The 25031-nt window shown below is 52.2% G+C and overlaps 1 protein-coding gene across 5 annotated transcripts; it reads left to right on the top strand.

The window, feature by feature from the left end:
* The first annotated feature begins 63 nt into the window (after positions 1-63).
* Positions 64-22341, top strand: EXOC3 (exocyst complex component 3). Of its 5 annotated transcripts, none has more exons than XM_047848450.1 (14): positions 67-114; positions 890-946; positions 1589-1779; positions 2704-2923; positions 10956-11637; positions 13370-13487; positions 14327-14452; positions 15483-15583; positions 17286-17396; positions 17489-17639; positions 18914-19036; positions 20367-20528; positions 20946-21073; positions 21841-22341. In XM_047848450.1, exons 3-14 carry the CDS (start codon positions 1636-1638, stop codon positions 22010-22012), a joined length of 2238 nt encoding a protein of 745 aa, XP_047704406.1. In that variant the 5' UTR covers positions 67-114; positions 890-946; positions 1589-1635; the 3' UTR covers positions 22013-22341. The 5 variants fall into 5 exon arrangements, with proteins under 5 accessions (XP_047704411.1, XP_047704406.1, XP_047704408.1 ...); XM_047848454.1 differs by lacking the exon at positions 67-114 and adding an exon at positions 134-168; XM_047848452.1 differs by lacking the exon at positions 890-946.
* Positions 22342-25031: the final 2690 nt, after the last annotated feature.

Raw genomic sequence — 25031 nt, 5'->3', positions numbered from 1 at the left:
CCAGCCCACAGGTCTGACAGCTCAGGCCCCGCCTTTCCGGCGCGCGGCCGGAAGCGGAAGTGTCTGTGGGCGGCTTACTTCCGGGCCCAGAGCCGGGCGGCGGCGGTGGAGGCGGTGAGTCGTAGACGGCGGCGGGGGAGCGCGAGCTCCTGGGCGGTGGTCGGCGCGGTGCGAGGACGGAGGGGACGGAGGGGGGAATGGGAGGGGTCGGCGGGGAAACGGGCAGCACAGCCGGGCTCTCGACTGGCGCGGCCCGGTCGCTCTGTGGCCGGGAAGGCTTGGTTGAGGCCGCGATGTCGCCCCTCACCCCGGTGGGTAGGGGCCTGTCGACTCCGAGAGCGCCGCTCGCTGGGGAGCTTTCGGGGGGGCACCGAGCCAGCCGCAGGGGGCCGTCCGAGGCCTGCTGTGCGCACCTGCGACCGGCTGGAGGCCCGCTTCTGCGGTTACCGTCCCGCCCCATGCGGAAAACCGTGCAGGTGTGCGGCCGGTGGAAGCGCGGGTTACCTCTGCAGTGAGTGTGGGCTGAGGAGGAAACGCCTGCCTTCGGGTGGTGGAATTTAAGGCTGGTTGCCTTTGGCATCTGCGCATTTTTCTGTCCCGTTAGATTCTCGGCATTGGTGGGAAGGACTGGTTGCAGCGTAGTGCCTTTCGAAAGAGGAGCAGAAAGGCGCATCCTGCACCCAGTGATTACCTGATACAGAGCCCATGGCGGAGATAGTCGGTGCAGTTCTGGGTTTTTCTGAAAGCTGTGGGAATGAGAAGTAAAGTATTAAGGGAGAGGATGGCCCTTCCGCTTTAAGAAGCTGTACACAGAAAACAGGCGCAGAAGTAGGAGTTTAGTAGCTGAGGTCAGGGGATCCCGTGTGTATGAAACCCTCTCACTTGGCAGGCCTCACCAGATACCCCTGTTGGTGCCAGGAATAGAGCTCTGGAGCTGGGTTGGAAGGTAGGTTTGCCCGGCAGGCAAGCGTCCGTGCTCTGCACGTTGTACCTGAGCACAGGTGCCTTCTGCCCCCCCATCTTTGGTTATTGGGCTGTTCAGTGCAGGCAGCAGAGTGCTGGGTATTACAGACGGCAGTGAGTTTTGAGCGGAACCCCAGGGCGTGGGCTGGGACTTGAGCAGGGGAGGGGCGAGGCATGTTGAGGTGTGTGCTGTCCCTGTGCCTCCGCGTCCTCACCGAGGCCTCTGGGCACAGCCGCCCCACCGATGTGGCCAAAGGGTTCTGTGAAGGCTCCAGAAATTGGCCTTGTCTAGGGAAGAGAAGTCCCTTGGAGACCGACATCTGATAGGATGAGGGGTCTGAAGTCCCCACGGACACGTTCTCTGTTCAGAGATCAGAGTTCATACCTGTGAGTGCCTCTGCTCCACTTAGGGGTAGAACTGTCTTCATATCAGAGTTCTGAAGGTTTGCATCTCGTATTAAGGAGCTCGTAATCCCGGTTCAGCTTTCGGGTTTAGTGGGTTAATGATCTCAAATGCTGTTTTTACAGCTCCATTGTGAACAGCTGACTGTTAGGGGAATGAGTTCTGTACCTGATATTTCTTCCTTCCCTGACCTCCTCCCGCGCTCTCCCCGCACCCTCACAGGACACCTCTAGCATGACAGGTGCCGACATCCCACCTGCTTTGTAATCATGAAGGAAACAGACCGGGAGGCTGTTGCGACAGCGGTCCAAAGGGTTGCTGGGATGCTTCAGCGCCCGGACCAGCTGGATAAAGTCGAGCAGTATCGCAGAAGAGAGGCCCGGAAAAAGGCCTCTGTGGAGGCCAGATTGAAGGTACGAGACCAGAGAGGCCATGGGCGTCGGCTTTACTCCCAATCAGGACAGATCTCTTTTCTTTTGAGTTCTGGGTTTCTGCACAACATCTTCATTGTAGTTTTGCTAAATTAAATTGGATTTTGTGACGATCTGGAAAGAGGCAGAATGGAACATCACCTTTCCTTAACACATTCCTTCCAACCCTGTATTACCAAGCAGTAGATTCACAAAGGAGATTGTGGGAATATTGGAAGTCCCAAAGGAACACCCTTAAGAGAATGAGGCTGCAAGGTCACCTCTTCAGCCGAAAACGCTTTTAGCATCCAGGCAATGGCAGGCTTGATGAGACAGGTGAGGGTCATTCATTTGTCCCAAAATGAAGCATCTGAAGGCCGGTTAGACTTATTTAAAATGGTAGTTTTCCTTTCATTTAAAAAATAGTTTGGACCCGCTACATTTGTAGTCAGAATTTTTATCTGTTCCAGAAACTTGTGGGATTAACAGAGGATTATCACTGGTGACTTAGGAACCTTGTGCAGTCTGTTACCATCGTCTTAATGATTTCTACCTGCGGTTTGTGATTCCTGGGTCAGGTGTGCTCCTGGCTTTGATTGTGCCACCTGGTCTTTCCCTTCCCTGTCCCCTCCACCTGCTGCCATTCCTTCGTGCCCCCTGCCTTCTGGCTGTACAGCTTGCTCGTGGCCATCCGGCGTCACTGGTGGAGGGAGTCTGAATCTCAGATGTACCAGTTCTGCACAGTGGCACTGTCCCTCGTGAGCCATGAGCCAGAGAGAGGGCCGGGGGGTGGGAGGGGGGAGAGACGGAGAGAGAGAGAGAGAGAGAGAGAGAGAGAGAGAGAGAGAGAGAGAGAGAGAATGAGAATATCTTAGGCTCCAGGCCCGGTGCAGAGCCCGACGCGTCTCCCCTGGGTGTCTCCCCTAGGCTGCGATCCAGTCCCAGTTGGATGGTGTGCGTACAGGCCTGAGCCAGCTCCACAGCGCGCTGAACGACGTCACAGACATCCAGCGGTCCCTGGCCGATGTCAGCAGAGACTGGAGGCAGAGCATCAACACCGTTGAGAGCCTCAAGGATGTGAAGGACGCTGTCGTGCGGCACAGCCAGCTTGCTGCCGCCGTGGAAAACCTCAAGAACATCTTCTCAGGTGGCTGGGGGGACAGCTGAGGAGGGCGGGCGCCTTGGGCGTCAGGGGCGGCGTCCTGTCTGTGCTCTTCCCCACAGCTCTGTGGGTGATGCGGGGGTGGACCCAGCTTTCGTGCAGGGTGTTTTGTAGACCTGCCTCTGCATGGATAGTGGGTTTGATTCCCGCCTAAGCAGTTGACTACTTGTTTGGACTGAGGACGAAGGGACCAGTTGCAAAGACCAGGAGAATGCTTGTCATTCTGTTTGCCAGGACAGAGGCACAGAAACGGGTTAGTCAAATAAGCGCTCTGGGAGCTTCGCTCCCCTGGCCACAGTATGGCTGCTAGACCAGGGGGCCCTGACAGGCCAAGGAGAAGATGCATCCTGGTGAACAAGACGGAGGGTCCAGTTCCCAGAGAGAGGTGACGCAGGAGAGTAGCGTTTTCTAGGTGGAAGAGAGTGCTCACAGGCCAAGGGTGGGGAGGGCAGAGGAGGGACTGCTCTGTGGCGTCAGGCAGCTCAGCGCCGGGGACCTTGGGACCTGGTGGAGGTCTGGGGGCTGGCGGAGTGACGCAGGAAAAGGGAGTATGGAGTGGCCCTTTCGGAGCCGTGTCCCGACACCTCATTACTGAGAAGAAGTACACTCCACAGCCTTGTGGAACAGTGTCAGTCACCTGGGCGGGGCTCTCTGTCCACTCTGCACAGTCCAGAGTCTGTCTCCCGCCACCCTCATCCCCTCCCCTTTATCAGGGTCACCAGCATCCCAGCCAGAGGCCTTGGGATAGTCTGATGCCGAACCTTCCTTTATCCCATGTCTGGTGTCCGTGGATTCTTTGTGTCCTTCCCTAAACTCTGCTTGACCCCTGAACGTCACAAGGCCGCGTGTCTCCCACCACTGTGGCACTGCAAAGCACCTTGGCAGTTTGCGTCCTCAGGCTCTGACTCCTCGGCCCTCTCGCGCCTGGTCTGACCCCTCGCTCTGCACTCAGCCTCCCGAGGTCTGATACCTTGGGCCACCTTCCAAGTTGCTTCCCACATAGCTACGCGAACGGCACAGCTCTTGCCGGCCCTGCAGCGGGTGCTAAGGAGGCAGCTCCTCTTGGTGGCCGTCCCCAGGACTAGCATGGAGTCCCCACGCCCGACTCTCCTTTGTGACACCCAGCTGGCACCTTGCTAGTTAATCTCTCTCTCCTTATGATTTCCTTCCAGTCTTGTAAAACTAACCCCAGATGACCAGAACGTGACTTTACTGGAAGCAGTCCATCCACAGGGGTTGAAAATAATTTCCTTCCCTTGAGGAATGAATGAGGCTGTGTTACATATGTATTTTTGTTAGGAGTAGATCTTACTGGGAAGATGTGCTGGTGTTTTGTTTTTGTTTTTGTTTTTCTTTTTATAATTTTTTTAATATGAAATTTATTGTCCAGTTGGTTTCCATACAACACCCAGTGCTCATCCCAAGAGGTGCCCTCCTCAATACCCATCACCCACCCTCCCCTCCCTCCCACCCCCCATCAACCCTTAGTTCTCAGTTTTTAAGAGTTTCTTATGCTTTGGCTCTCTCTCTCTCTCTCTAACCTCTTTTTTTTTTTTTTTTTCTTCCCCTCCCCCATGGACTTCTGTTAAGTATCTCAGGATCCACATAAGAGTGAAAACATATGGTATCTGTCTTTCTCTGTATGACTTATTTCACTTAACATAACACTCTCCAGTTCCATCCGTGTTGCTACAAAGGGCCATATTTCATTCTTTCTCATTGCCACATAGTATTCCCATTGTGTATATAAACCACAATTTCTTTATCCATTCGTCAGTTGATGGACATTTAGGCTCTTTCCATAATTTGGCTATTGTTGAGAGTGCTGCTATGAACATTGGGGTACAAGTGGCCCTATGCATCAGCACTCCTGTATCCCTTGGGTAAATTCCTAGCAGTGCTATTGCTGGGTCATAGGGTAGATCTATTTTTAATTTTTTGAGGAAATTCCACACTGTTTTCCAGAGAGGCTACACCAGTTTGCATTCCCACCAACAGTGCAAGAGGGTTCCCGTTTCTCCACATCCTCGCCAGCATCTATGGTCTCCTGATTTGTTCATTTTAGCCACTCTGACTGGCGTGAGGTGATACCTGAGTGTGGTTTTGATTTGTATTTCCCTGATGAGGAGCGACGTTGAGCATCTTTTCATGTGCCTGTTGGCCATCTGGATGTCTTCTTTAGAGAAGTGTCTATTCATGTTTTCTGCCCATTTCTTCACTGGATTATTTGTTTTTCGGGTGTGGAGTTTGGTGAGCTCTTCATAGATTTTGGATACTAGCCCTTTGTCCGATATGTCATTTGCAAATATCTTTTCCCATTCTGTTGGTTGCCTTTTAGTTTTGTTGATTGTTTCCTTTTGCTCTGCAGAAGCTTTTTATCTTCATGAGGTCTCAGTAGTTCATTTTTGCTTTTAATTACCTTGCCCTTGGGGATGTGTCAAGTAAGAAATTGCTGCGGCTGAGGTCAGAGAGGTTTTTTCCTGCTTTCTCCTCTAGGGTTTTGATGGTTTCCTGTCTCACATTCAGGTCCTTTATCCATTTTGAGTTTGTTTTTGTGAATGGTGTAAGAAGGTGGTCTAGTTTCATCCTTCTGCATGTTGCTGTCCAGTTCTCCCGGCACCATTTGTTAAAGAGGCTGTCTTTTTTCCATTGGATGTTCTTTCCTGCTTTGTCACAGATTAGTTGGCCATACTTTGGTGGGTCTAGTTCTGGGGTTTCTATTCTGTTCCATTGGTCTGTGTGTCTGTTTTTGTGCCAATACCATGCTGTCTTGATGATTATAGCTTTGTAGTAGAGGCTAAAGTCTGGGATTGTGATGCCTCCCGCTGGTCTTCTTCAATATTACTTTGGCTATTCGGGGTCTTTTGTGGTTCCATACAAATTTTAGGATTGCTTGTTCGAGCTTCGAGAAGAATGCTGGTGCAGTTTTGATTGGGATTGCACTGAATGTGTAGATAGCTTTGGGTAGTATTGACATTTTAACAATATTTATTCTTCCAATCCATGAGCACGGAATGTTTTTCCATTTCTTTATATCTTCTTCAATTTCCTTCATAAGCTTTCTATAGTTTTCAGCATACAGATCTTTTACATCTTTGGTTAGGTTTATTCCTAGGTATTTTATGCTTCTTGGTGCAATTGTGAATGGGATCTGTTTCTTTGTCTTTCTGTTGCTTCATTATTAGTGTATAAGAATGCAGCTGATTTCTGTACATTGATTTTGTATCCTGTGACTTGGCTGAATTCATGTATCAGTTCTACAGGCTTTTGGTGGAGTCTATTGGATTTTCCGTGTATAATATGTCATTTGCAAAAAGTGAAAGCTTAACTTCATCTTTGCCAATTTTGATGCCTTTGATTTCGTTTTGTTGTCTGATTGCTGATGCTAGAACTTCCAACACTATGTTAAACAACAGCAGTGAGAGTGGACATCCCTGTCGTGTTCCTGATCTCAGGGAGAAAGCTCTCAGTTTTTCCCCATTGAGGATGATATTAGCTGTGGGCTTTTCATAAATGGCTTTTATGTTTAAGTATGTTTCTTCTATCCTGACTTTCTTGAGGGTTTTTATTAAGAAAGGATACTGAAAAAAAGAAAAGAAAGGATACTGAATTTTGTCAAATGCTTTTTCTGCACAGATGGACAGGATCATATGGTTCTTTTCTTTTATTAATGTGATGTATCACGTTGATGGATTTGCGGATGTTGAACCAGCCCTGCTCCCAGGAATGAATCCCACTTGATCATGGTGAATAATTCTTTTTATATGCCGTTGAATTCGATTTGCTAGTATCTTATTGAGAATTTTTGCATCCATATTCATCAGGGTTATTGGCCTGTAGTTCTCTTTTTTTACTGGGTCTCTGTCTGGTTTAGGAATCAAAGTAATGCTGGCTTCGTAGAATGAGTCTGGAAGTTTTCCTTCCTTTTCTATTTTTTAGAATAGCTTGAGAAGGATAGGTATGATTTCTGCTTTAAATGGCTGGTAGAATTCCCCTGGGAAGCCAAGATGTGCTGGTTTGACGGCCTTCAGGCTTTTCTCGTTACCTGTAATTCAGGAGTCCTGTGCACACAGCCTTCCCCCCCCCCCACTTTATTTTAATGTAAGATACACAGGGTGGAAAGTTTATCAGCCTGATTGTTTGCGTGTACAGTTCTGTGGTGTCAAGTGCTTTCACGTTGTTGTGCAGCTGTCATGACCACCCACCCCCGGACTCCTCTCGTGAAACAGGCATGGGACAGTGTTGCGTGCCCGTCACATGCTAGTAAAACTGAAAGAAAAAACAAATTTTACACCCGTTAAATGTTAGCTCCCACTTCCCCTCCCTTTACTAGTTATGGGTCTGTTTAGATTTTCCGTTTCTTCAGGGGTGCCTGGGAGGCTCAGTCGGTTAAGGGTCCCGCTCTTGGTTTCGGCTCAGGTCATGATCTCACGATTACAAGATTGCGCTGACATTGGGGAGCGTGCTTGGGATCCTCTCCCTCCCTCTCTCTCTGCCCTCGCCTGCTCACGCTTGCTCCCAAGATAAATAAACTTAAAAAAAAAAAAGATTTCCTGTTCTTCAGGGTCAGTCTGGGTGGGTTTGTGCCCCTTGTCTAGGTCGTTGTACAGTTTCCAGGACTCTTGTGGTCGTATTTCTGCAGGATCGGCAGCCATGTCCCCACTTTCATTTCTGATTTTAGTATTTGAGTCTTCTCTCTCTTTTTAAGACCATTTAGCCAAAGGTTTGTCAACTGTTGATCTTTTCAAAGAACCACCTTTTGGTTTTGTCGATTTTCTGTGTTCTTTTCCTGTTGTCTGTTTTGTTTCTCTCTGCTTTCCTCTTTACTGCCTTCCTTCTGCTGACCTTAGGGTCACCCTGCTCTTCTCCTGGTTCCCTAAATTATAAAGTTCGGTTGTTGACTTGACATTTTTCCTTTTCTTTGATGTAAGCATTTAGAGTTCATACACTTCTCCTTTAAACTGCTTTCCTTGGTCCCATGAGTTTTGGTGTGCTGTGTTTTCATAGGTGTTTTCTAATTTCTTTTGTGATTTTTTTCTTTGATCCAGTGATTGAATATGTTTAATGTCCACAGATTTGTGCATTTTTCTAATGTTACAGATTTCTAACTTCATCTATCATGGTTGGAGAAGGTATTTTGTATAATATCTGTCTTTTAAAATCTACTGAGATTTAATTAGTGGTGTAAGATGTGGTCTGTCCTGGAAAACGTGCTCTTGGAGGAACAGGTGTGCCACTGCTGGGTGGAGTGTCCCCTGGGTGTCTGTTAGAGGTCGGTGCTTGTGGGGTTCAGGTCCTCTGTGTCCTTCTCTCTTGACTGCTTGTCCTGTCCGTTACTGTGAGTGACATCGAAGTCTCCCAGCTATGATCACAGGACTGTCTATTCCCCAATCTTGCGGATTTCCGCTTCGTGTAATTCGGCGGTCTCTCGTTGAGTGCGTCAGTGTTTGTAATTGTATCTTCTGGCTGTAAAGAGCTTCTTATTAACATATAATGCCTTCTTTGTGTCTTGTAAACTTGTTGATTTGGGGTCTGTTTTGGCTGATACTGGTAGGGCCACCTGCTCTAATCTGGTCACTGTTCACATGGAGTGTTCCCTCCGGCCTCTCATTTCACACGGTTTGTATCTGTGGATCTCAAGTGAGTCTCTTGTAGATGCCAGGTGGCTGCATCTTGTGTTTGTGTCCCTTTTGCGGTCTTGGTCTTCTGATGGGAGAGTTTAATCCACTTACGTGTAGAGTAATCCCTGATAGTGGGTGCCTTACTTCCGTCACTTCCCCATTTGATTTCTGTGTGCCTTACGGCCTTTGTGTCTATCGTGTCTGCATTATTGTCTTGTTTTGTGTTTAGTTGATTTTTTTGTAGTGAAATGTTTGAATTACTCCTCACTTCCTTTTTTTATATATCCAATAGCTGTTTTCTTTGTGGTTACCATGGGGATCACATTTAAAAAATAAAGTTAAAATACTCTGAATTTATCCTGGCTTAACTTCAATAACAGATGAAAACCCTCCTCCTACATGATGCCGTCCTTACCCCTTTTCAGTTGTCGATGTCACAAACTTACATCTTTATATGTTGTCCAAAAACAGACTCGCTGGTTGTTTTTTTTTATGTATTAGTCTCAAATCATGTGGAATTATAAACCAGTTATGGTAATATTATCTTTGAACAAGTAATTTTTTCCCTAGCTGTATTAGTCTTTTAAATTACTTAGAACAAAAAGTAAAGGTACAAACCAAAGTTACAATAACACTGGTTTCTCCAGCTACCCATATATTTCCCTTACCGAAATCTGTACTTCTCGACCCAGCTTTGCATTACTGTCCCGCATCCTTTCGTGTCACCTGCAGGGCTCCCAGGAGGTCTCCGGGCAGGTTTTGGGGTCACGAGCTCCCTCGGCTGGTGTGTGTCTGGCAGTGTCTTCATATCTCCTTCATTTTGAAGGATAGTTTTGCTGGGTATGGGACTCAGGTGACAGTGGTTTCCTTTCAGTCTTCGACTGTCCCAGCCCCCTGCTGTCAGGCCTCCACGGTGAACAACCTTCTTGTCTCACTGAGGTTCCCTCATAGGCAGCCAGCTGCTTCCCCCTCACGGCTTTCAAGGTTCTCCCTTTGTCTTTGGTTTTCAGCAGTGTGTTTGTAACATGTCTTGTTCTAGATCCTCTGAGTTTTTTCTTCTTGGAGTTTAGTGAGTTTTCAGGTGTTCATAGACCTGTCTTTGATCAAGTTAAATGCAAGTTTGACCACTAGTCAGATCATTTCTCTGCCCCCTTTTCTCTCTTTCCCTCTTCTGGGACGCCCACAGTGTGCGTGCTGGTCACCTGATGGTGGCCCACAGACCCCCGAGGCTCTGGTCACTCTCCTTTAGTCCTTTTTCCTTCTGGTCCTCTCACCTGGTAATGTCCATTGTCCCATTTTGGTCCGCAGTCTTCCTTCTGACCATCAGACCTGCCTTTGTACACTTGAGATAAATGTTTTCACTTTCAGGGTGGTTTTTGGTTTCCTTTTAGGGTTCCTGGCTCTTCATTGATGTTTGCATTTTGTTCCCGTATCATTTTCTGGGCTTTCTGCACCTCTTTCTTTAGTCTCTGGAGCACGTTTAAGACTTGCTTTAAAGTCTTTGTCTGGTAGACCAGCCACCTAGTGTTTCTCACGGATGGTTTGTGTTGGGTAATTTTTTCCCCTGAATCTCCATACTTCCCTGTAACTTTTGATGCCTTGTGATTTTTTTTTTTCCGTTGGACATTGGGCATTTGAATCTGGTAACCTGAGAACTCTGAAATCAGGTGCTCCTCTTCCGCAGGGGGTGATTTTGTTTATTACTTGTGTTTTGGTTATTGGAGGCTGTCCCTGTGCTGCAGATCAGACCCAGAAGTATTGAAGGTCTTCTCAGGTCTGCTGAGCCTGGACCTATGTCTGGAGGGAGAAGGGAATAAAAACAGAGGGGGAAAGAGGCACTGGCTCTTTAAATCCCCCAGAAGTCACCTGGTGGAAGAGAGAAGGGTTACAACGTTGGTGGTGGGCCTGTAGTAACAGTAGGCTCCACCTCCGTGTCCGCATCTCCCTGATCAGCCAGCAGTGGGGACACAGATCCTTAGTATTGGAGGACGTGGTCCTTTCTGCTCACCCAGGTTCTCTCGGGCTGTGTGCGAGCTGCTTCAAGAGCATGTGGCGGGCTGGGCCGGGCCTGGGGAGCTGCTCCTGTGCTCAGAGCTGCGACGGACGGAAATTAACCTCAGTTTACCACCAAGCCTTCTCTGGGAAGTTGCTGGCCTTCCGCAGACTCCACGGTCCAAGTAGTTACCCAGCTTCTGCCAGTGCAGTTGTCTGGGTGGCAAGACAGGTCCCCATGCTGTGTCCTCTGTGTCCTTCCCAGCCTCCCACACAGACAGGTGCCCGTGCTCCTCCTTCCCAGCATCCCGCACAGACAGGTCCCCATCCTCCGCCTCCTTCCCAGCGTCCCGCGCAGCCTTTTGTGTGGTTTTCACAGTGCCATCTTGTGCCTTTTTCCCTAGTGCCCGAGATCGTGAGGGAGACCCAGGACCTCATAGAACAGGGGGCACTCCTGCAGGCCCACCGGAAGCTGATGGACCTGGAGTGCTCCCGGGACGGGCTGATGTACGAGCAGTACCGCATGGACAGTGGGAACACTCGTGACATGACCCTCATCCACGGCTACTTCGGGAGCACACAGGGGCTTTCGGACGAGCTGGCCAAGCAGCTGTGGATGGTGCTGCAGAGGTCACTGGTCACTGTTCGCCGCGACCCCACCTTGCTGGTCTCAGTTGTTAGAATCATCGAAAGGGAAGAAAAAATTGACAGGCGCATACTCGACCGAAAAAAGCAAACCGGTTTTGTTCCTCCCGGGAGGCCCAAGAACTGGAAGGAGAAAATGTTTGCCATCTTGGACAGAACTGTGACCACTAGAATTGAGGGCACACAGGCAGACACCAGGGAGTCGGACAAGATGTGGCTCGTCCGCCACCTGGAAATTATACGGAAGTACGTGCTAGATGACCTCATTGTTGCCAAAAACCTGATGGTTCAGTGTTTCCCCCCGCATTATGAAATCTTCAGAAACCTCCTGAGCATGTACCACCAGGCCCTGAGCACGCGGATGCAGGAGCTCGCGTCCGAAGACCTGGAAGCCAATGAGATCGTGAGCCTGTTGACTTGGGTCTTGAACACCTACACAAGGTAACTCCAGGTTTACTCTTGCATTTCGTTCACGTAGAGTTGAGTTGTTTTGCTCTGGTGTGTGCTCGGCACCCTCAGACTTTGTTTTCTTGCCGACGAAAGTCTCCTCTCTGGCCTGTTTGTGGGCTTCCCCTGAGGGCAGGGCCCAGACTCTGGTTGTGTGAACGCCCTTGTGTTTAGGTGGTGCCCTTGATGCCCAGGCCCTATTGAGCGGCTCTGTGTTGCGCTTTTCTATGATACTGAGCCTGCTGTGCACTAACCCGTTCCCTCCTTGCGGTGGCACCCCGAGTGTGTGATTTCACCCCGTTGGACAGGTGGGGACGCGTGGGCACAGGAGGTCCCGGGACCTGCATAGTCACATGGCTGGGAAGGAGGCACCACTCCGTCCTCCTGGCTTCCGGTGCCCCCAGTCTGGTTTACTCTCACCAGTAGCCGAGAAAAGTCTGTTCTCTTTGCATTCCAGCCTTGTGGTTTTATCACTTCACAAGAGGAATGAGCGATTTTGTGCTTGATTGGTTTGAGGTTGATCTAAGAATCTCGGGTGAGGGGTGCCTTGGGGGCTCAGTCGGTTAAGCCTCTGACTTCGGCTCAGATCATGATCTCACGGTTTGTGAGTTCGATCCCCACATCTGGCTCTGTGCTCACAGCTCAGAGCCTGGAGCCTGCTTTGGATTCTGTCTCCCTCTTTCTCTGCCCCTCCCCCACTTGTGCTCTGTCTCTCCCTGTCTCAAAAATAAACATTAAAAAAAATTTTTTTTTTTAAAAGATTCCCTGGGTGTAAATCTAGGATGAAAAGTCTTTTAATAGTCACAGAATTTTCTGAAGTTCACTGAGGAAGACCTTGTATTTCTTTTTTTCTTTTTTTTTTTTTCTTTTAACATTTATTTATTTTTGAGACAGAGAGAGACAGAGCATGAACGGGGGAGGGTCAGAGAGAGGGAGACACAGAATCCGAAACGGGCTCCAGGCTCTGAGCTGTCCTCACAGAGCCCGACACGGGGCTCGAACTCACGGGCTGTGAGATCATGACCTGAGCCGAAGTCGGCCGCTTAACCGACTGAGCCACCCAGGCGCCCCAGACCTTGTATTTCTTACACATAGTGGACTAGCTGTTAGTACTCAGCGTTTTCATTGTAAATACACATTTAGGGAACACGGCATAAGGTGTGTGAGTTTTCTGAATATTTAAACCTCGGACTTTTGAGGACTAGCCACACGTAGATACTAACTTCTTTATGGAAACTTTTTTCTGGAACTCCGTTCCCATCCGTGTCTTCTTAAGCACAGTCGCCTGAACGTATTGACACTTTTTGCTGACTCACGTTAGGTTATGAACCGCATAGATTAGCAACACTAACTTCAGGGTCTGGTTTCTAAATTATTGTACTTGGGTGTTACTCCCTTGTTTGATAGAACCTGTCTACTGAGCACCTTGTATTTGCCAGGCCCTGGCCTTCCCCATGGGGAGGTGCTATGGGTAGAAAAAACAGTTCTTCCTCTCACAGGGTTTCTTTCCTGAGTGATGTGGGTGCAGCCGGCTGAGGCCAGGGAATGAGCCGCCTCATGTGGCCCCTTCTCGCCCAGCACTCTCCCCAAGCCCTGCCTCCCCTCCCCGGCGTGGCATTGTCGGGGGGAGGGGGGGACTTCGTGTATGACAAGACCCAGGAGCACTTACCTGAGTGTTTTCTGTCTTCCTAGTAATTATTCTTTCTCGTACCTGGTTTTGCCATAGTGCAGAGATGATGGGGAACGCGGAGCTGGCCCCAGAAGTGGATGTCAGCACCCTGGAGCCTTTGCTTTCTCCAGATGTGGTCTCTGAGCTGCTTGACACATACATGTCGACTCTCACTGTGAGTAGGTGCCGTGTGGTCCCGAGCCAGGCTGTGTCCCTCACATAGACCACGATGTGGGCTCTCTGGGTCAAGCCGCCGTCACCGAAGCCAGTGGGCAAGAGAAGGCAGGGGAGAGACCTGTTTTGATGTTGGTTTCCTCAGGATGTGCAGGCTCTGTTTCTGAGAAGTTGGGTCTTGAAGTGCACGTGGCCAGTTAGATGAGGAGGGCGGCTTGTCCTCTGGCCACTGGGTCTGGAGGTTGAGGTACGTGTTTGAACCTCCTCCGGCTGGAGTGAGGAGTGAGCCTGTCCTACCCCTGGAGGCTTTGGGAGGCAGGCCCCTGGATGTCCTGCTGACGGGCAGTGGTGCCAGCCAGCCTCTTAGAGCTGAGCCCAGGAGTGGGAGGGTGGTGGCAGTTGGGGACCAGATGCCGCCCAAGACCCCCAGGTGGCCTGTGGTGACAGGAGGAGGTCAGGGTCTGCTTCCTTGGACAAGGTGAGCCCGAGTAGCAGATAGCATTCTGACTGAGGTGCTGAGCAGGGTGGGGTCTGTGTCCTGAAGCGACAGTGCCGGTGTGCGGTCTTCGTGGACGGGTCTGCTGGGAGCATGGCAGCCTTGGTGCTTCTGTGTACTTCTGACCAGCCTGGCCTGGCCTGCAGTGAGGTTCTCGCCCGGAAGGTTGTCTGTGGAGGCCCCACCTGCCATGGTGGCGGCTTGTGGCACGGCTCGTGTGGGAACGGGGACTCCCGGGACCCTGAGTTTGGTTTCTGCTGCTGCACCCCTGAAGAGAGGACATTGCCTTGCTTCAGAGGGACCTGTTCTTCTCTTCTTTCTCTGCGATGCTGGACTTCTTTTAGTCAAACATAATTGCCTGGCTGCGGAAAGCACTAGAAACAGACAAGAAAGACTGGCTGAAAGAGACGGAGCCCGAAGCCGACCAAGATGGGTACTACCAGACGACACTCCCTGCCATCGTCTTCCAGGTACTGTGCACCATCGAGGGTCATTCCTGGCCTGTCCGTGGGCTCTGTGGGTGCTGCAGATCAGCAGGAAGCCGCCCCTGTAGTAAAGACAGAGGGAGCCCCACCTCGTACTTCAGGCCCTTCTCCGTCTGAAGCAGTTGTGCCCACCGTTGCTTTAGTTTCCGTGAGGTGTTCGGATTTGAACTAGAACCTAATTACGTGTTATTTGCGTATGGTGCTCAGATAGGAGTTTGCTTTCTGACGTTTCCTCATGTTGGAAATGTCCAAGATTTGTCTTCATAAATGCCGCCTGATTGAACATCGCCTGATGGATTTGGGAAGGGGTCCTTTATGTTTTGGCCATAATCATGCCTTCTTATGATTACTTTTTAATGCCTGGCACTTGCTGGCGCCCTCCAGCTTCTTTCCTGTCGGCTTTTCTTCCTGGAGGAAGCTTTCTGGCAGGAGGGGGGCTGAGCCGTGTTCTGATACTTGTGTGGGACCGTATCAGTGGCGTGTGCTTGGGCACCAGCTGGGCACAAGTAAGCGATGCGGGCGTCTGTCTCTGGGTGACACCGTCAGCATCCGATGGGGCCCCACCCTTTCCCTTATTTTGGAAACTGGTGTCCTGACAGGCCTCGTGTGCCACGGGCCTGGAGTCGGCTTGGCCGTCTGGCCTTTCTGTGTCTCTGTACATCTGCCTCCCCTCAGTCCAGTGTATGCCCTCCTAACTCTTCGTAAGGAATCCCCGTGGCAAATCCTAGCACAACCCCCGGCACCCATGTGACCCCAGCCACACCCAGCCTCCCCGTCTGGGCAGCATATACATTTCCCTCTTTGTGGAGACCAGCCTGTTTGCAGGTAATTAGGAAGTGATTCACTTGGTTTTTTTCTATCTAGTGAGAAAGTTGTTTGACTTTGTTATTTTTCAAGCGGTTTCATTTTTTTTTTCTGAATGTGGACTGTAACTACCAATTGGCAGATAGGGGTTTTATGTAATGGGAAACTCTTGTGAGTTTATATGACAATTGATAAGTTCTCCAATTTTTAGATGTTTGAACAGAATCTCCAAGTTGCTGCTCAGATAAGTGAAGACCTGAAAACAAAGGTACTAGTTCTGTGTCTTCAGCAAATGAATTCTTTCCTGAGCAGGTATGTATTTTTGCCAGCGTGCTGATTTAGAAAGTGTATGTTTTCAAAACTTAAAAGCAAAATTTTGATCCCGATACGCCTGGTGTTAAAAAATGCTTGAAGCCCGGATTTGCTATAGTGACCTTTGTTATTTTGAAACAAGCCTTTTCTTACTGTCTTCCTTTGGAACGGACTGTGCCATTTTCCTGAGAGTCTGGACGGTCCGCTGGGCAGTGAGGTCTCCTGGGCAGTGAGGTCAGGGCCGCCGTCATTAGAGTCTCCTCCAGACGCGTCCTTCCTGTTGTCTGAACTGCCCCTGGCCCAGGAGGGGGAGACTCCTTCGGTGGTGGCTCCACATTCCATCACTGGCAGTCGGCCCTCCAGGGCGTCTCGGGGTGTGTTTCCAGGACCCCTCCCTCCCTCTGCATTGTTCACAAAGGAGATTTTCAAACCTCTACAGAAGTAGAAAGGTGTAAAAACCTCAACCCGTCATCCGTCTTCAAAAGCTGTCCCTTTAAAGCCCCCTTCACCTCATCTGTACACCCCGAGGACTTTAAAGCAAATCCCAGACATCCAGGCACCTCATTTCCTGCGTTCTTATCTCACTGTAGGGCCATCAACCCACGTACACATGAGCATCCTTTCTTGGGATCATCTGACACCAAATTTGCATTTGGGTCCCCCCGTCCCCCTGTTGATCCAGGAAAACCTCTTTCAAGTTACATATTCAGACGGGGTAGCGGCAGGGTCTGCGTGGCGAGGTCTCGGGTCCTCGAGTGCGGCCTTGCCCCTCTTTCAGCCACTGGCCTGTGGACACGTGTCAGATTATCTCACAGCGCCTAACCCTGACTGCCATCCACCTGCCAACCACGTGTTGGCTCTAAAGGCTGTGGGTTTCATCTTTATCACCTTGCCCTTTGGTAAGAAGCCCGCACAGGCAGTGTGTACACGAGGAGATGCACGTCCCTGTGTCCTCTGCTGGCTCAGGCGCCGACAGCTGGGCCCCTCACTGAGAGTCCCCGTCAGTCACCCACCTGCACATCATGGCCTTGTTTAGTCCTTTTGTTAGCAGAAAGAGGAAACTTTCCTCATCAGCCTCAGAAGCTTGATTACCTGAACCACATGTCGGACAGAAAGGCAGAATAAATGCTTAATTATTTCTCTGTAATTGGCAGTTTTCAGTTTGCTTCTTTCTTAAGGTCTTTTAAACATACATACAGTACATTGTGCTATTCTACTCCTGTGCGTGTTTGGGAATCTAACAAATTCAGAAATAAAGCGTGTAGTGATCTCACTTGCTTGTTTTCTTGACCTCAAATGAGTTATTTATTTTTGAGTAATTTATTGGTTCTTCTTCAGAAAGTGAAATTTTATCTAATATTTGATAATGTTCTCAACACTATTGTATGCATTTCTAGGCAAGTTGTATGTCCGATGAAATAATAATTTCCCATTTACTCAGAAATATTTCTAAATATTTGTGTAATGAGAATCCTGAACCATATTTTAAAGCCCGATAGAAGATTTATCTTCAAGAGTCCGTTTAAAGTGATCAGCTTCCCTGGTCTTACAGATCATCCCAAAACTCACCTTATTTGTAAAGACTTGCCTGCTCAGGTGTCAGCGGTGCCAGATGTATTTATTTATGAGGTGTGATGTCAGCGTGGCGCCCGGCACACCCACCTGCCCCTCGACTGATGTTTACTGGGGCTGTGTGTTCCAGATACAAGGACGAAACCCAGTCGTACAAAGAACAACACCTGAGGGACCGGCAGCACCCGCACTGCTACGTGCAGTATGTGATCGCCATCATCAACAACTGCCAGACCTTTAAGTAAGTGACCGTGGACAGGGCGGCCCAGAAACAACAGCGGAGCGGGTAAGGGCGCTCGGCCACTTCACGGAGCCGTAACTGTTGCCTCGTAGAGAATCCATAGTCAGTTTAAAGAGGAAGTACTTGAAAAGTGACGCGGAAGCAGGCGTGTCTCTGAGCCAGCCAAGCATGGACGGGATTCTGGACGCCATTGCGAAGGAAGGCTGTGGCAGCCTGCTGGAGGAGGTCTTCCTGGACCTGGAGGTGGGAGCCGCTTCTTTGCCGTTTCGTTTCTAGGCTGAAAACGGGGCTACCGTCCTGTGTGCCCTCGGGGACACGCACCCAGCTGACACTCGACTTCACCTCTCTCACTGTCAAAGGGCTTTTTCCGTCTCTGTGACGTATGCCTGTACGACAGAGGCCCAGGTTTGGGGCCCTTCCAGTGTACAGCTGAGCAGAGACCCCGTGAACTGTGAGGAGACTCAGTGGGGGCAAGTGTGCAGACGGATTACGTTCATTAGCGAGTTCTCAAAACCAGAACCAAATTGAGAATATGTGCACACTGCACACGCATCACGTAGACCAGTCTCAGCTTTGAGTGAAAACACAAAACAAGCCATTAACAAAGTGCGTTTCGCATCACATCTGAGGGATAATACACCGAGAACAGCAAGTCAGGTTAGATGGCTTAGCATTATCTAGATATGTTCGCAGAAACCAGAATATATTGAACAAACTAAAACTGTGATCGATCTCAGGTCCTGCTGGGAAGGAAGTAGCTGGAAAGGAGCTTTTGGGGTGATTGGTGGGATCGTTTTGTGAGGTCTGTAACTTTCTTGAAAATGGCGTAGAAAACAGATGAAATGTATGCGTTTGAAATCATTTCAAAATAAAGTAACAACTCTAAGAGAAAAGTAAAGGATGACCAAGTTTCACAGAAAAGGGTTTTTACAAGTGTCCTAAATACAAAACAAAATTGCCTATCTCCCTGACCTTCAGGATATGCAAATTCAAGCCAAGTGGTATCTGTTGCTTAGCGGGACAGCAAGGGTTAAACACGGCAGTACCTGTCCGTGTTGTCGCCGGCCTGGGGACAGACGTGCAGACAGCAGTTTCTGGAGGGCTACTGACGCTTCACTTTGCACACTTGTGGACTGAGTTACGCTCTTGGGGTTTCACCTGCGGAAACACAAATTCGTCGCAGCCTTCTTTGTAATTGCCAAGTGTGAAAAACTGTAAGTGTCCGTCAGGCTGGGGTAAATGAGTTGCAGAGTATCAAGCAATAAATGCTCGTGAATGTTAAAGGCAGCACGTGTACTGCAGGCGTGCGTAGAGGACGCAGCCCAGCATGACGGTCACGTGCGGCGTCCACCTCCCGCAGCTAAGGTACGCGTTCGCGGATCGCGGGCCAGTGGGGTTTCCCGTGAGTGTGTCTGCTGTCACAGAACGGCACCAAGGCTCTGCAGCACCTTCCTCCCGATACACGTGACTTGGGGACAGCGTCCAAATGACGTTTTTCTCTGTCCTTCACTTTTCAGCAACATCTCAGTGAGCTGATGACGAGGAAGTGGCTGTTGGGGTCCAACGCCGTGGACACCATTTGTGTTACCGTGGAAGACTATTTCAATGACTTTGCCAAAATTAAAAAGCCGTATAAAAAGGTAAGGGCGCGGGCACAGCCACTTGGTGTTGGCGTGTGCTCACCTGCATGTTGGAGCCCACATGGCATCTCGTGTGGAACTCAGTGTCCAGTTCTTCTGTGACTGGGTGTTCACAGGTGGTTTCAGTAACCTGAGGCAGGGAGGACACATCAGCGTCTAAAGGGGTTTCTGTTGTTCCTTTACCCTTACTGCCTCCTGGCACCCCACCGAACCGTCTTTGGCACAAGGCCACACACGCAGGCAGTGCTCGTGATGGGGACCCCTGGCAGGGAGGGTGGAGGCAGTGGCTGTGGACCAGGGTGAAGCAGCCGTCCCCTCTCCGGATCCCCGTCCCGGGCACAGGCAGCCTGGCTGTGTTTCCACTCCGGCAGAGGCCCAAGGGTTCTTCCCCGTGCGGCCAGGCCCTGCAAGGACCTGGGAGCCCTGCTGCAGATGGGCGAAGGAAGGAGCCGTGTGCCCGAGCCCCCGTGTCCCTCGGCCGTCTGCATGAAGTCCTCCTGCAGGGCCCGGGCGTCTCTCCTCACTCCCTCCTCGCGTGTCCTGCCAGGGCGTTGGGCCGTGCTTGTGTACCGTAAAAAGTGATATATTTTAAGAAGTTTGCTTCTGGCTTATGGAAGTGGTTTTAATACACTGACCTCACGTTCAGATATTGTAAAACTTTGTGTTTCTAGGATTTGTCTCTGGACCCTTTCAGACCTGTACGTACGTGGTTGTGTCATTTTAACAGAGACACTGTTTTCGTTTCTGGTCCTCGCACCTTTCGTGTCTTCCTGTCCTGCTGCGTTGGCTGGGACCCAGTATAGCCCTTGTCTAAGGACTAATTTTACAGGGAATTCTCGTGACTCAGCCACTAAAAGTGATACCTGTAGGGAGGCCCGGTGGTTGGAACCCCCGACCGACCGGTCCCCTCGCCTGCCAGGAAGCCTCTGGCCGGTCAGAGGTCGGCGTGCAGCCCTCTCGTCCGTTGCTTGCACAGTTTTTGGTTCCACTGTTTACTTCCGTAAACATCTGTTGTGTCGCTTGAATGCCGGTGTCTGGCAAGTGCTGTGTGCAGGCCTCCGGATGGTAGACGGGTCTTGTCTGGATGGCTCCTCTCAAGCGGCTGGCGGGCGCGTGTTTCGTGAGAGAACCTTGTTTCCAGTTTCCTTTCACCACTTCGTGGAAAGCACCGTAGCGAATGGGGTTGTGGTTCAGCGAGGTGATGCAGTGGAAACCTCGGATGTGCACCTGCTGGAGGGTTCTGCCGGCGATTGGCGAGGGCTCGCCCGCCCGGGTCTCCACAGAGGGTGGACCTCCGCAGGGACCTCGCTGACCCTGTGTCTGCCCGCAGAGGATGACGGCAGAGGCGCAGCGGCGCGTGGTGCTGGAGTACCTGCGGGCCGTCATGCAGAAGCGCATCTCCTTCCGCAGCGCAGAGGAGCGCAAGGAAGGCGCAGAGAGGATGGTCCGGGAGGCCGCGCAGCTCCGCCACCTGTTCCGGAAGCTGGCCTCCGTGAGTGCCGCCTGGGCCCCGAGGCTTTCTCATCGTCCCCACCCCCAGGGCCATAGGCCAGTTGGTTGGGGACCGGGTGACCTGTCGGCCTCTCTTGTGTGAACGGGAAGGTCTGGTGGACCCTGTGGCTGAGGCTTCGTGCACTGGGGCATGGCTTCTAGACCCTTGGGGGGCAGCGCTAGCCAGACGCTAGCCTGACCCTCATGGGCAGTCCTGGGCTCACTCCCTGTCGACTGTCCCCGCCCTCCTGCCGGTAGCACCGCCATTGAGTGCTTGGTGAGGGCTCCACTGTGGATCCTGAGCTGGATCCAGAGCCACCTACGTAGGAGGTGGGGAGCCAGCCAAAGTGAGGGCTTGACAGAGACTCGTCAGGGGTCCCCCTTTGTGGCCCTCAGCCGCTGGCGCCCTGTCTTCCAGGGTTTTGGGGAGGATGCGGATGGGTACTGTGACACCATCACTGCCGTCGCAGAAGTTATTAAGCTGACAGACCCGTCTCTTCTCTATCTGGAAGTCTCCACGCTGGTCAGCAAATACCCAGACATCAGGTAAGGGCCAGTGTGCCTTCCTGTTCCAGCTAGAATTCATGGCACAGAGCAGCAGGCTCATTCCTAGGGTCACTGGGAAGATGGGAGAGCCTGGCTGTCAGGTGTGAGCGCCACTGGGGGGGGCGGGGAGGAGGGTCTGGGCTCCTGCGGGGACAGACTGGGGGGGCGACCGCCAGGAGTAGAGTGGACTGCAGAGAACAGCAATGTCTCTGTGCCTCCCCTGGCCCTCCACAGGCCCTGGAGCCCACAGGCCCCCAACATGGGCCGCGTCTCCTGGGGTCAGCACCAGTGAACAGGTGGGGCGTCGGTCACGCTCTGTTTGCTGGGGAAGGTGCACAGCAAGGTGGCTTCGGGAAGCTCCTCTTGTGCTCCTGGGTTCAGAGAAGAGGGGACACGTGCCACACTCGACCAAGACACTCAGCCAGTGTCTTCCCTTTCTGCCAGTGTTCTGGGCTTCAAGCAGGAGGGCCTGGTGGTCCTGTTCTCCCCAGGGTCCTCCTGCTCTAAGCAGGCAGTCCATTAAAAATTTAGGAGAACAGAGTCTAGAAAGCTTTGTGCTTGTAGCTTGAAGAAAAGGCCACAGTGAGAGGAGAACTCTGGTTTCTCTGCTGTTGTTACGAGTGGTCTGCAGCTGTCCAGCCCCCTCTGGGGCCTTGGGGTTGGCTGAGCCAGGCATGGGGAGAGCACTGGGGGAGTTTGAGCCGGGCCTGGGGGCCAGTGGCTGTGCGTGCACCCCTGACGCAGCCCTGGTGTCCCCGCATCCACAGGGATGACCACATCGGTGCCCTGCTGGCCATGAGGGGGGACACCAGCCGGGACATGAAGCAGACCATCATCGAGACGCTGGAGCAGGGCCCGACGCAGGCAAACCCGAACTACGTGCCCATCTTCAAGGAGATCGTGGTCCCCAGTCTGAACGTGGCGAAGCTCCTCAAGTAGCCCGTGGGCCCCAGCCTCGCTGTGGCGCTGTGCCCGTCCCCCACCCGTGGCCCCGGCCTTGTGACGCTGTGCCCGTCCCCCACCCTTGGAAATGCGTGGCGGCCAGAGGGACATGAGACGCCCAGGTCCCGCATGCCTGCCTCTGGTGGGACCGCGCTCGTGGCTTCTTGATGAGTGAGCTCTCTGATGGTCATGGCTCTTCTGGTTTTCTCCTCTCTTGTCGTTTGAGGGGGCCTCATGGTGCCTGTCCCCCTCATTTCTGCACGGTGTAAACACCTCCAAAACTCTGCCGCTCAATAAAAGAGTCTAAACTCTTGCAGGAAAATGAAGACTTCCTGGTTGTGAAGGGTTTCTTCCTCGGGGTGACCTGGTAAGGTTCCAGGGCCCGGAAGCTAGTTTCTGGTTGACAGGTGTGCAGCCCAGGGACGTGCGTCAGCCCGGACCAGGGGGCCTGTGTTCCGCAGCTCTGCATGGAGCCCCCTCGTGCTGAGAGTCCTAGCGGGTGAGGTTGGACAGGCGCCCCTCTGGTCCGCCCTCCTGGAGGAACAAGCCTGGCACCCGTGGGTATGGCCGGGCGGGTCCTCGCTGGAGACGTCGTGAGCGTCAGGTCTGACAGACTCAAAGTGAACGTGAACGTGAACGTTTATCTGGTGCGCGCTTCAGGGTCTGTGCTTACGCCTGACACGGGATCCCGTAGACCCCCGTTGTGTAACCATCTCCACGGCAACTGCCTCAGCAGTGGCTTTGTTTGCACATTAGTCTTTAATCTCATGACAAATTAACAAAGAAGCCACGCCAGAGCGAACGGTAGGGACTTGTATGTGGGGTGTGAAGGGTCCTGACCCTTCCCCACGCTGCCGTTTGCCAAGGGGGTTCCTCAGATGCGCCGTGCGGTGCCGGCCACGATGAGGGACTGGGTGTTGCCCTGCTCCCCCACCCTTGCTTCAGGGGCCCAGGGACTGCAGACCCCTCGTGAGTGCGGCGGGGGCCACTCTGAGCAGCCAAGTCTGAGTCTCTGGGACGTGGGCTTCCCTTCCTCTCCAGCCACGTTCAAGGTGCAAAGCTGGTAACCACCTTTATTTCCTCTTCGCGAGATAAAAAAAAATTCACACGTAGGACTTTTTCTGGAAGGAATCCACGCCTAAACGGGATGAAATAACTAAACGTGGGATGCAGTTCCTAGAACCGTTACTGGTTCAGGAGAGGCGTAACTTTTCGACAAATGCGTAGTAACGCCCTGTCTCTTCGTGTACATGCTAAGTATGACGTCTTCATGCCTGCGTGGAGCAAGTGCCCAATGCTTTTTGAGCGCATACAGCGAAGAGTTAACGATCGTTAGTTATTGTCCCTATAATAATAAAAATGCATCTATTTTTCCACCAGCTGAGAGAATTTTCACTCCATGTTACTTTGGAGCAAACATCCGGGGTGAATCTTCACACAATGACAGCAGACCCCAGTGATGCACATGGTTCTGGCCGCTCCCCTTGCCCTGATCGTGTGATGGTCACTCCGGTGTCCGCGGTCCCTGCTCACACCTGCTTCCGGGATGCCTGCGGCGATGGCGGGCTGAGCACTGGCTGCCTAAAGTGAATGCCAGATGCCGGCGCGTCCCAGACCCTGGGGACTCGTAGTTTTGAAGGCAGCACTTTGGCCAGGATGCGGTGGGAGTGGTGGGGACCCCAGAGGGCCGCCTCCTGGTGGTTGGGTGACACCCGGGGGAGGGTCACCTCCAGGCCAGTTGGTGCCAGGCGTCTATTGGGGAAAGTGGGCTTAACGGGACAGCAGCCTCCAGCCAGTACCGGAAACAGGTTCGCGTCGGGCCACTGCAGACTCGCTGAGTCTCGGGGCCGCTCTCTTGCTGTTCAGTTGGAAGAAGATGCGTCCAGGGAGGAAATTTCCTTGACTCTCAAGTTTCATTCACAGGGCTCCTGGTTTGTCTGTCTGACTGGGGTGCAGTCTTGCGAGCTGATGCTCACCGGGGGTGCTGTCCCTCTCGAGTCCACCACTGTACAGCCCAAACAGCTGTGGCCCCAAAACACGGAACCTGGAAGCACAGACACTTCTTTCTGTCCAGAGGAAATCTTCCAGGGAGGGTGGGCCACGTGGGGGCTTCTGGCTGCCCCGCCCTCCCTCCTGCGTGGGGCGCCCGTCAGCCAGGCATGCCACGGGGACACCAGTGCCACCTGGGAAGAGACGTGGGACTCGGCGAGGAGAAGCCCGGAGATGGGCTCCCTGGACAGCCGGTCTGGGAGAGTGCAGGTGGGGCCCTGACGGACATGGGTGGGGTCAGGTGGCGTCCCTCCCAGCCCCGGAGCACCGGACGCCGCAGAGGCCAGAGGACTCCCCTATGGGACTGGACGAGCGAGGCCCTGCCCACACCTGGATTTCTTGGTCATGAGGCAACACGTCTGTGGTATTACGGCGGTCCTAGAACCCACGCTCCTTGAGACCATCCTATCAGGTTTGAAATGGCTGTAAGTTTACAGTAAGAGGTTAGATTCTTCTTATAAAAAAATGATCTATGGACTCAGCATTGGTGTGCCATTTTGTTTTATAATAAACATCTAAAATTTTAACTATTAAAAGATGTGTTTGTGCCACAGACTTCAAGGATGACCGGGGGGGTGAGACCCACCTGGGGTGGGGGGGCTCCACCTGGTGGGGGCAGGAGGCAGGAGCCACCTGGGGGGGTGAGATCCACCTGGGAAGGGCTCCACCTGGTGGGGGGCGAGGCAGGGGCCACCTGGGGGGGGGGGGGCTTCACCTGGTAGGAGGGGGAGGCAGGAGCCACCTGGGAGGGTGAGATACACCTGGAAGGGGCCCCACCTGGTGGGGGGAGGCAGGAGCCACCTGGGAGGGGCTCCACCTAGTGGAGGCGGTGGCAGGATCTGCCTGGGAGGGGCTCCACCTGGTGGGGGGGTGAGGCAGGAGCCACCTGGGTGGGTGAGATCCACCTGGGAGGGGCTCCACCTGGTGGGGGGCAAGGCAGGAGCCATCTGGGGGGGTGAGATCCACC

Source organism: Prionailurus viverrinus, unplaced genomic scaffold (genome assembly GCF_022837055.1).
Source record: "Prionailurus viverrinus isolate Anna unplaced genomic scaffold, UM_Priviv_1.0 scaffold_63, whole genome shotgun sequence".
In the NCBI taxonomy this organism is placed as follows: domain Eukaryota; kingdom Metazoa; phylum Chordata; class Mammalia; order Carnivora; family Felidae; genus Prionailurus; species Prionailurus viverrinus.
This window is presented reverse-complemented; position numbering and strand designations above follow the sequence as displayed.